Here is a 12,024-nt window from a genome sequence, read left to right as displayed (position 1 = left end):
GAAGTGAAAGGACTGATTTCCTTAAATACACAACTGCACCTTTTTTATTTTTCTCAGAGCCCTGTTTTTGATGACCAAAAGTAACTTCCAGCCGCCCAAGTTGAAAGACAAGGTGACGTGGTAAGTGTCTTTAGGCTTGCTGCCTGCAACATAACCTTAACCCTGTCCTGTTCTATCTCGTTACTTGAACACACCGCCACCTCCCACCCCAACTCTTATACATTATAACTGGATGGAAAAAGAGATGTAATACAATATTAATGAATCAAATCAAAATGCTGCTAAAATATTAACAGTCAGACACAGCAGTCATAGAGCCTCAGGTTTGTGTCAATGTCATTGGACTCAGAGAAAGGCTTTCTTTGTGGGGAGGGGTTGGAGAATTGACAGCCTAACTCGATTTACACATAATATGGGGTCAAGTTTTATCCCAAAGAGGTTTGATCATTATTAGCATATACATTTGAATATTTACTTTAAAAAAATGATAGAATGGGTGAAATAGATTTTTTTTAAATCCAATTTCGTTTTCCCTCCCCAAGGACCAGTAATTTTCATAATTTTGTAAAAATATCGTTGATGAAAAATCCAAAGAAAAGGCCCTCCTCAGACAAGCTGCTGCAGGTAAGATGATCTTGGCCTGAGCTACATAACAGCAATGTGATTGTAGTGATGTCATTGTGTAGATCAAGGGATTTAGTTGCCTTAATGACAACCCAAAGAGTATGTAAGGAAGTCTTTCAAATGTTCAAGGTCAAGATTGGGCGAAATAGTGTGAATATTTGGAAATAGAGCCCCCTTTGCATTTGTTATACATACGCTGGTTAAATGGGCAATATGAAGTTCAAACAATAACAAGCACTGACCCCACCACTGTTTTTGTAAACAGCTGAGGTATGTTGCTGGAGAAGTTGAACCACTCTCAAATTTATAGAATGAGCTAACAGATTCAAGGATTATGGATACTGTATCAACATTATAGTTTTAACCATGTTTAAAATAAAATGTATTGGTCACATACATGTGTTTAACAGATGTTATTGTGGGTGTAGCAAAATGATTGTGCTTCTAGCTCTGACAATGCAGTAATATTTAACAAGTAATATCTAACAGTTTCACAACATATACCCAAAATACACGTACATCTAAGTAAGGAATGGATTAAGAATATATACATATGTCAGAGCGCCATTGGACTAAGATACAGTGGCATGGTATAGAATACAGTATATACAGTTGAAGTTGGAAGTTTACATACACTTAAAACTCGTTTTTCAACCACTCTACAAATTTCTTCTTAACAAACTAGTTTTGGCAAGTTGGTTAGGACATCTACTTTGTGCATGACACAAGTCATTTTTCCAACAATTGTTTACAGACAGATTATTTCACTTAAAATTCACTGTATCACAATTCCAGTGGGTAAGAAGTTTACATACACTAAGTTGACTGTGCCTTTAAACAGCTTGGAAAATTCCAGAAAATGATGTCATAGCTTTAGAAGCTTCTGATAGGCTAATTGACATCATTTGAGTCAATTGGAGGTGTACCTGTGGATGTATTTCAAGGCCTACCTTCAAACTCAGTGCCTCTTTACTTGACATCATAGGAAAATCAAAAGAAATCAACTAAGACCTCAGATAAATTGTAGACCTCCACAAGTCCACATGGGGACAAAGATCATACTTTTTGGAGAAATGTCCTCTGGTCTGATGAAACAAAAATAGAACTGTTTGGCCATAATGACCATCGTTATGTTTGGAGGAAAAAGGGGGAGGCTTGCAAGCCGAAGAACACCATCCCAACGGTGAAGCACAGGGGTGGCAGCATCATGTTGTGGGGGTGCTTTGCTGCAGGAGGGACTGGTGCACTTCACAAAATAGATGGTATGATATGGATGGAAAATAATGTGGATATATTGAAGCAACATCTGAAGACATCAGTCAGGAAGTTAAAGCTTGGTCGCAAATGGGTCTTCCAAATGGACAATGACCCCAAGCATACTTCCAAAGTTGTGGCAAAATGGCTTAAGATCAACAAAGTCAAGGTATTGGAGTGGCCATCACAAAGCCCTGACCTCAACCCTATAGAAAATGTGTAGGCAGAACTGAAAAAGCGTTTGCGAGCATGGAGGCCTACAAACCTGACTCAGTTACACCAGCTCTGTCAGGAGTAATGGGCCAAAATTCACCCAACTTATTGTGGGAAGCTTGTGGAAGGCTACCCGAAACGTTTGACTCAAGTTAAACAATTTTAAGGCAATGCTACCAAATACTAATTGAGTGTATGTAAACTTCTGACCCACTGGGAATGTGATGAAATAAATAAAAGCTGAAATAAATCATTCTCTCTACTGTTATTCTGACATTTCACATTCTTAAAATAAAGTGGTGATCCTAACTGACTTAAGACAGGGAATTTTTACTAGGATTCAATTTCAGGAATTGTGAAAAATGGAGTTTAAACGTATTCGGCTAAGATGTATGTCAATTTCCGACTTCAACTGTATATATATATTTTTATATTTTTTTTAAATCTTTATTTTAACAGGGAAAACAGACTGAGGCCTGGATCTCTTTTACGGCTGTGCCCTGTGTAAACATGTATACATGTACCATTTTAGGCATACAGACAAGAACATTTCAAACATACAAAACAAAGACACAATTCAACAGAAACAATCACAGACAACATCATATTGATCCTCCATAACATTTTTGAAATGTAATCCACATCTGTGATCTGGTTTTAAAATGTGTGTATCTAGTGGAAATTAATGATGATATATATGGAGGTAGTTTTAAAAGAAGCGCTTTATATATAAACAAGAGAGCATGTTGCTCTCGCCTCACAGATAGAGAGGCCCAACCCACATGTTGATATAGGATGCAGTGATGAGTTTTGTAACTATCACCCGTGATAAACCTGAGTGCACAATGGTAAATAGCATCCAGTGGTTTTAATCTCTATGGGCTAAGCGTCCCACCTACTCAACAGCCAGTGTAATCCCGTGGCCCGATATTCAAATACCTCAAAAATGCTAACACTTCAATTTTTCAAACATATGACTATTTTACACCATTTTAAAGACAAGACTCTCGTTAATCTAACCACACTGTCCGATTTCAAAAAGGCTTTACAACGAAAGCAAAACATTAGATTATGTCAGCAGAGTACCCAGCCAGAAATAATCAGACACCCATTTTTCAAACTAGCATATAATGTCACTAAAAACAAAACCACAGCTAAATGCAGCACTAACCTTTGATGATCTTCATCAGATGACAACCCTAGGACATTATGTTATACAATACATGCATGTTTTGTTCAATGAAGTTCATATTTATATCAAAAACCAGCTTTTTACATTAGCATGTGACTAGCAGGTGACTAGCATTCCCACCGAACACTGCCGGTGAATTTACAAAATTACTCACGATAAACGTTCACAAAAAACATAAATTATTTTAAGAATTATAGATACAGAACTCCTCTATGCACTCGCTATGTCCGATTTTAAAATAGCTTTTCGGTGAAAGCACATTTTGCAATATTCTCAGTAGATAGCCCGCATCACAGGGCTAGCTATTTAGACACCCAGCAAGTTTAGCACTCACCAAAGTCAGATTTACTATAAGACAAATGTTATTACCTTTGCTGTTCTTCGTCAGAATGCACTCCCAGGACTTCTACTTCAATAACAAATGTTGGTTTGGTCCCAAATAATCCATTGTTATATCCAAATAGCGGCGTTTTGTTCATGCGTTCAAGACACTATCCGAAAGGGTAAAGAAGGGTGACGAGCATGGCGCATTTCGTGACAAAAAAATTCTAAATATTCCATTACCGTACTTCGAAGCATGTCAACCGCTGTTTAAAATCAATTTTTATGCCATTTTTCTCGTAAAAAAGCGATAATATTCCGACCGGGAAAGCGTGTATACGTACAAAGAGAGAAAAAATATAAACATCTCGTGCCCTCGTGCACGAGCCTGATTCTCAGAGTACTCTGATCGGCCACTATCCAAACGCGATAATGTGTTTCAGCCTGGGGCTGCCTCGATATCATTCAGCTTTTTCCCGGGCTCTGAGAGCCTATGGGAGCCGTAGGAAGTGTCACGTTACAGCAAAGATCCTCAGTCTTCAATAAACAGAGACAAGAAGAACAAGATCTTGTCAGAGAGGGCACTTCCTGTAAGGAATCTTCTCAGGTTTTTGCCTGCCATATGAGTTCTGTTATACTCACAGACACCATTCAAACAGTTTTAGAAACGTTAGGGTGTTTTCTATCCAAAGCCAATAATTATATGCATATTCTAGTTACTGGGCAGGAGTAGTAACCAGATTAAATCGGGTACATTTTTTATCCGGCCGTGTCAATACTGCCCCCTAGCCCTAACAGGCTAATGTGTTTGTCGATGCATGCTTCTAGATAATATCACCATAATCTAAAACGGACATAAAAGTAGCCTGCACAATTTGTTTTCTATTTACAAAGGACAGACAAGCCCTGTTTCTGTAAAGGAACCCTATCTTGAATTTGAGCTTTTTTCCCAATTCAGTAGCATGTTTTTTAAAAGAAAGCCTATCATCTAACCATACCCCTAAATATTTATATGCAGAGACCTGTTTGATTTGAGTACCATCCAAGCTAGTGATTACAAAAGTGTTTCTAACTGAGAGTTTAGACCTAGAAAAAAACATGACATTTGTTTTCTTAGCGTTTAAAACAAGTTTAAGCTGTAAAAGAGACCCCTGTAGTATCCTAAAATCAGACTCCAACTGCATTAAAGCTTGGTCCGCTGTTGGAGCAATAGAGTACATCACTGTGTCATCTGCATATAAATGGAATTTACAATATCTGACATCATCACCAATGTTGTTTATATAAAGTGAGAACAATAGTGGGCCAATTATTGAACCCTGAGGGACCCCTTTAAGTAACTGTAAGGAGTCAGACTTGACCCCGTCGACCATGACGGCCTGAGTTCTATCTTTAAGATAGTCATAAAACCATCGGCAGGCATCAGTGCCCACTCCTATAGATGACAGCTTACTCAAAAGGATAGCATGGTCTACAGTGTCAAAAGCTTTTGACAAATCTACAAACAACGCAGCACAGTGCTTTCTATCATCTAAGGCATTTGCAATATCATTTACAACAAGCATAGTGGCCGATGTGGTACTGTGTTTAGATCTAAAACCAGATTGATTGGTGCTAAGAATACTGTTAGCAGAAAGAAAAGACTGTAACTGTTTGTTGACTATAGATTCTAGGATCTTTGCCAGACAAGGGAGCCTAGAGATGGGTCGATAGTTATCCAAATCACTACCGTCACCTCCCTTATGTAATGGCAGAACAAAAGCTGCTTTCCACACCTTAGGGATAATTCCTGTGCTTAATGTTAGATTAAAAATGTGTGTCACTGAACCAGCAATGATAGGTGCAGCACACTTAAGTAAGAACGGGTCTAAATTGTCAGCGCCTAAGGATTTCTTAGTATCAATATATGAGATGGGTGATGGAAGATTTACACACAATTAAAGTGACTAAGATACCGTCAAATAGTGTGGAGTGCAGTTCATACATATGAGATGAGTAATGCTAGATACGGAACATTATTAAAGTGGCTAGTGATCCATTTCTAAAAGTGGCCAGTGATTCCTAATCTATGTCTATAGGCAGCTGCCTCTGATGTGCTAGTGATGGCTGTTTAGCAGTCTGATGACCTTGAGATATAAGCTGTTTTTCAGTCTTTAGTCCCAGCTTTGATGCACCTGTATTGATCTTGCCTTCTGATCTTGCCGAGTGGGGTGAACAGGCAGTGGCTCGGGTGGTTGATGTCCTTGATTATCTTTTTGGCCTTCCTGTGGCATCGGGTGCTGTAGGTGTCCAGGAGGGTGGGAATTTTGTCCCCAGTAATGCGTTTTGAGGCTATACAGTGTTTGTTTTCAACTAAAACAAGCTTAAATTTTGGGTTCTGATGGTGTACGACAGTTGAGCTAAGCTCATGAGGCATATAAAAGATTCTTAAAGAATCAATGGGTAAACATTTATTTAATAGTCCTAAAAAGGATGTTGCAATCGCAGAAAGTGCTGTAGTATGTGCTTCAGTTTCCACATAGCAACTCTTATTTACTATTAGCCTGTGGTTTGTGTTCTTAGAACTCGACCATGCTTATTACTCAAATAAACTTGGACAGAGGAACCCACCTAACTCTTACAGGCTCAACCGTTTTTATGTTTTATCTTCGAAATCTTGTTTAGATCTACCTCACTTAAAGTGCCTTTACACATTACTCTTTAGCCTTTTAATAATCTATTGCACAAGCATGTAATAAAAATGTGATAATGTCTTGTGTCATGCTTGTCTGAGGCAAATGGCACCGTATGCCCATATTTGGGACGCAGCCTAAATGTGTTGTCTGTCTAGTGTTTGTATGTCAGTTCATATCAGATGCACCACTTTAGCCCTGAATCTAATTGTCCTAAGGGGATGGATAAAGTTGTATCTTATCTCATCTCAGATAACATTTTCCCCAAGCCAAGCCAACTCCTATTTTATTCAACTGCTATTTGGCTCGAGAGGGAACAACCACAGCAGGATATGTATTTTTTTAAAATAATTGAGTGCTATGATTAATTTGTTTTACTCGATTGCATTTCTCATAATGCAATCTTTCTGACATGTGGATTTTCTTGACTGAATCTGGCCCATAGTCTCCTACAGTTAGTCTGGTCCCAGATCTGTTTGCGTTGTCTCGCCAACTGCTATGGTCATTGCCCCATCAATAACCATAGGAGTTGGCAAGACCGCACAAACAGATCCGAGACCAGCCTATCCTACAGTATGAACTCAGCTTCATTGTTGTCCCCTGATGTTTTCCCAGCATCCCTTTGTCTCGCAACCTCTAAGTCGCACGCTGGCCATTGAGCTCTTGGACAAGGCCAGCAACCCGGACCACTCCTCCTACGACGACCACTTAGATGATGAGCCCGAGGAGCCCGAGGAGGTACAGTACCGCTGCAGACACTCACAGGACACATCCTCCTTTAATCAAAACCGGTAACCTTTGCTAGTCTGTTACTACTACCTTTCCAACTCCTTGTCACTCAGTGTCAATTCAAACATTTTGCATAACTATTCCATAAGGAGTTGGCAAGATAGCAGAATCAGACTGGCACCCAGGCTTGGTTGCCTCTGAAGTTGCCATTTTTAAATGGTGACATCAATTCTCACAGCGGAATAGTAATAATTTAGATTTTTTTTTTGTCTTATCCTGTTTTCCTGGTTACTGGTTTTGATTGATCAAGGCCCTAAATCATTTTAATTGACTATAAAGGACGATCACTGGTTATAGAGCATCTATTGTACTTTGTCATACAGAATATTTTGTCACTGTAGGTTTTAGGGGTCAATTTAGTCTGTGTATAATGCACAGCAAGAGTTTGACGGGAGTGCTTTTGCTATTCAAAGCCACAGTATTCACACTCAGCAGTACTTTTATCGTTGTCAATATTATACTAGAATACACTGACTGAACAGTCTGTCTTGTTCATTGGCACACTTAAATGCATATTTGTTAGACAATTACAGAATGTATAATATTATACAGCGTCTATATATTTTTGTTTGAATTTTAAAGACGTATTTGCCTTAGCATAAGCATTAATTAGCCTCTTAGCTGCCTGCAATTTTTTTTTTTACATTTCCTCAAAACATCGTCTCATCAAATGTACGCATAACTCATTCCAAAAAGTTGCACTGTCACTTTAGCTGGCAGTAGTCACATTGTCAAAGGCCCATAATAACTGACTGTAGGTGTTGACTCTGTGCCTTAAAGGAATTCTTTAGGCCATTTCACCCCTTGCCCTGTCCTCAACTGCTCCGGGGTAAAGTTTCCCCTAGGTACAGATCTATGATCAGCTTCCCCCAAGCCTAACCTTAACCATTAGTGGGGGAAATGCAAAACTGACCGAAGATCAGCATCTAAGGGCAATTTCACCCTACTCCTCTCATCAGTTGGGCTGAGTGTCTCTGCCTCTCTCCTTTGCCCTTAGTTGAAATACAAGAGGGTGCTTTGGCTCATACTGGGGTGTGTTTCAACCCATTGTCCCCTATCTCTGCGACTCCCACGCTTTTCCGTTGGCAGAGAGGTACCGTGTGTGTGTGTGTGTGTGTGTGTGTGTGTGTGTGTGTGTGTGTGTGTGTGTGTGTTGTGGGTGTGTGTGTGTGTGTGTTGGGTGGGTGGGTGGGTGGGTGGGTGGGCGGGCTTGTGGGCCTATATGGGTGTGTTTGCTTGCTCTGGTAATTGAGATTGTGTGCACACAGACATAGATGTGTGGTTCGTTTTTTTTTACGTTTGTGCATGGGAAGTGTGTTCGGGTGTAACATCAGAAATGAGCATGTGCTGAAATTGTTTGATGTGGAGAATAATGTGATACCATTGGGTCCTTGCTAAAGCTAAAATGTATGATACATTTTACCATTTGAGTACTTAGTCCCACTTTACAGTGGGTGACCATAATAAATATTTACATCAGGTAGTATAATTACAGTGTAGATACTGTAGATCTGCATGTAAATACAAAGGTATCGGGGACACTTATTGTAATTTGGGACCAAAACGCTATTTGTCTTTAACGGTAGACCCGTGTGGATCAGTTGGTAGAGCATGGCGCTTGCAACTCCAGGGTTGTGGGTTCAATTCCCACAGGGACCACTACGAAAAAGTATGAAAATGTATGCACTCACTACTGGATAAGAGCATCTGCTAAATGAATAAAATGTAGACAAGAATGGTCCTATATTTTATCCCAAGATTAAGTTGTGCTGGTGAAGCTCCTTCAACCACCCTTGGCTTGCGACGGTTTGGCTCTAAATGCTTTTAGTCTCTTCTTCAAAACAACCAGGCATTGAAGGACGTCCTTCAACTGCCATTTTGTGCCCTGGAAATGTTAGTTCCACTGTGAGCCCTTCACATAAAGTAAAGTGCATGTCCTCTGATGCACGAGGGAGGACACACTGCTAAATAAATAACAGTGGAAGCCATCCTGGGACTACCTTGGCTGCCCCCGAATGTCACCCTGGTCCCTACATAGTGCACTGCTTGGGCTGTGCTCATAATTAGTGCACTATATAGGAAATGGGCAGCCATTTGGGACGGACCCCTTTCTTATAGTCGTGACACAGAAGAAGACTGGCAGCCAACTAATGATTTTCCCCACATGGATTAGTGGAAGGGAGGATATCAGGTTGACAACCCCCCCTCGAAGGGTCATTTTCATTACACATGTGTCATCAAAGTGCGACATTCAGTGGTGTTATTTTTACACCAGCCTTTTTAATCAGGGAAATGTGGAAGGTTGCCAGGAAGGCGTGACTCACTTGTGGATTGTGTCCCAAATGGAACCCTATTCCCTATATGATGCACTACTTTTGACTAGGGTCCATAGGGGTCTGGTCAAAAGTTGTGCACTATAAAAGGAATAGGGTGCCATTTGGGACGTATATTCCCCTGCCAAGATGGTTTGAATTCTTGTTCTTCTCTCATTTGAATTCTTGTTCTTCTCTCCATCGTTATCGCTGATTGTCGTTACATTATACTGGTCTTACCAGAGAGGAAGAGACGAAGCGAGAGGTTTCACTCTCGTCAAAATCTAAACTTGTTGCCTGCCTTCCGCCAATGGGACAACTCCTCCCATTGTTAGGAAGGAGACATGGGCATCTCATCATTATATACAGATCTCTGATCTTACCTCTTGACGCTATATACAGTGCATTTGGAAAGTATTCAGACCCCTTCCCCTTTTCCACATTTTGTTACGTCACAGCCTTATTCTAAAAAAATGTCCTCATCAATCTACACACTAACCCATAATGACAAAGCGAAAAAAGGTTTTTAGAAATGTTTACACATTTTATGAAAAATAATAAACATAAATACCTTATTTATATAAGTATTCAGACACTTTGCTATGAGACTCGAAATTTAGCTCAGGTGCATCCTGTTTCCATTGATCATACTTGAGATGTTTCTACAACTTGATTGGAGTCCACCTGTGATAAATTCAATCGATTGGACATTATTTGAAAGGCACACACTTGTCTATATAAGGTCTCACAGTTGGCAGTGCATGTCAGAGCAGGATTGTGTCGAGGCACAGATCTGGGGAAGGGTACCAAAACATTTCTGCAGCATTGAAGGTCCCGAAGAACACAATGCCTTCCATCATTCTTAACCTCTCTGGGACATGCGGAGGTGTCACAAAAACCGGAAATACAGCTAAAATGAATCACTAACCTTTGATGATCTTCATCAGATGACACTCCCAGGACTCAATGTTACAAAATACATGTATGTTTTGTTCGATAAAGTTCATATTTATATCCATAAACCCCATTTTACATTGGCGCGTGATGTTCAGAAAATGTATTCCCACCAAAACTCCCGGTGAATGAGCACATGAATTTACAAAAATACTCATCATAAACGTTGATAAAATTTACAACAGTTATTGAAAGAATTATAGATACACTTCTCCTTAATGCAACCACTGTGTCAGATTTTAAAATAGCTTTACGGCGAAAGCACATTTTTCAATATTCTGAGTACAGAGCTCAGCCATCAAAGCAAGCTATACAGTTACCCGCCAAGTTCTGGAGTCAACTAAACTCAGAATTAGTATTATAAATCTTCCCTTACCTTTGCTGATCTTCGTCGGAATGCACTCCCAGGACTCCCACTTCCACAAGAAATGTTATTTTTGTTCGAAATACTCCATATTTATGTCCAAATACCTCCTTTTGTTCACTCGTTCAGATCACTATCCAAAGGCATAACGCGCGAGTGTAAAACCAGAGACAAAAAGTCAAAATGTTTCATTACAGTTCGTAGAAACATGTCAAACGATGTTTACAATCAATCCTTATGGTCTTTTTAACATAAAACTTAGATAATATTCCAACCGGACAATAGCGTATTCATTACAGAGGAAAAAGAAGGAGCGGTGCACCAACGTGGCTGCGCAGTAAACAACTCACTGGTCCCAGGCAGTCCACTGATTGACTGAGCTCCTATTCTCTGCCCAGTAACAGTGGACGCATGAAACAAGTTTCTAAAGGCTGTTGACAGCCAATGGAAGCCTTAGGAAGTGCAAAATGACCCCACAGACACTGTAGTTTGAATAGGGATTAGATAGAAAAACTACAAGTCACTTCCTGGTTGGATGTATTACTCAGGTTTTTGCCTGCCATATGAGTTCTGTTATACTCACAGAAATCATTCAAACAGTTTTAGAAACTTCAGAGTGTTTTCTATCCAAATCTAATAATATGCATATCCTACCTTCTGGGCCCGAGAAGCAGGCAGTTTAATTTGGGCACGTATTCATCTGAATTTCTGAATACTGCCCTCTATCCCAAAAAAGTTAAATGGAAGAAGTTTGGAACCACCAACACTCTTCCTAGAGCAATCGGGGGAGAAGGGCCTTGGTCACTCTGACAGAGCTCCAGAGTTCCTCTGTGGAGATAGGAGAACCTTCCAGAAGGACAATCATCTCTGCAGCACTCCATCAATCAGGCATCTATGTTAAAGTGGTCAGACTGAAGCCACTCCTTAGTAAAAGGCACATGAAAGCCTGCTTGGAGTTTGCCAAAAGGCAGCTAACGGACTCTGAGACCATAAGAAACAAAATTCTCATATCTGATGAAACCAAGATTGAACTCTTTGGCTTGAATGCCAAGCGTCACGTCTGGAGGAAACTTAGTACCTTCCTTACGGTGAAGCGTGGTGGCAGGATCATGCTGTGGGAATGTTTTTCAGAAGCAGGAACTGGGAGACTATAGCATTTAGGGAAAGATGAACAGAGCAAAGTAAAAAGATATTTAATGAAAACCTGCTCCAGAGTGCTCAGGACCTCAGACTAAGGCGAAGGTTCACCTTCCAACAGGACAATGACCCTAAGCAAACAACCAAGACAACGCAGAAGTGGCTTCGGAAACAAGTCTCTGAATTCCCTTG

General features: G+C 40.1%; 1 protein-coding gene across 6 annotated transcripts in view; it reads left to right on the top strand.

The window, feature by feature from the left end:
- The window catches only part of LOC106585154 (mitogen-activated protein kinase kinase kinase kinase 3), a 116,996-nt gene that overhangs the window by 61,920 nt on the left and 43,052 nt on the right, over positions 1 to 12,024 (top strand). For 4 of the 6 annotated variants that reach the window (XM_014171052.2, XM_045705350.1, XM_045705364.1 and 1 more), the window contains 4 exons: positions 58 to 120; positions 543 to 624; positions 6,892 to 7,014; positions 8,063 to 8,158. In XM_014171052.2, coding sequence (XP_014026527.2) covers positions 58 to 120; positions 543 to 624; positions 6,892 to 7,014; positions 8,063 to 8,158 — 364 coding nt within the window. The remainder of the gene's footprint in view (positions 1 to 57; positions 121 to 542; positions 625 to 6,891; positions 7,015 to 8,062; positions 8,159 to 12,024) is intronic. The other 2 variants (XM_014171069.2, XM_045705361.1) reach the window with 1 other exon arrangement.

Source organism: Salmo salar, chromosome ssa02, assembly GCF_905237065.1.
Source record: "Salmo salar chromosome ssa02, Ssal_v3.1, whole genome shotgun sequence".
Lineage (NCBI taxonomy): Eukaryota > Metazoa > Chordata > Actinopteri > Salmoniformes > Salmonidae > Salmo > Salmo salar.
Note: the sequence above shows the minus strand (reverse complement) of the source record. Positions and strands in the feature narration are given on the sequence as shown.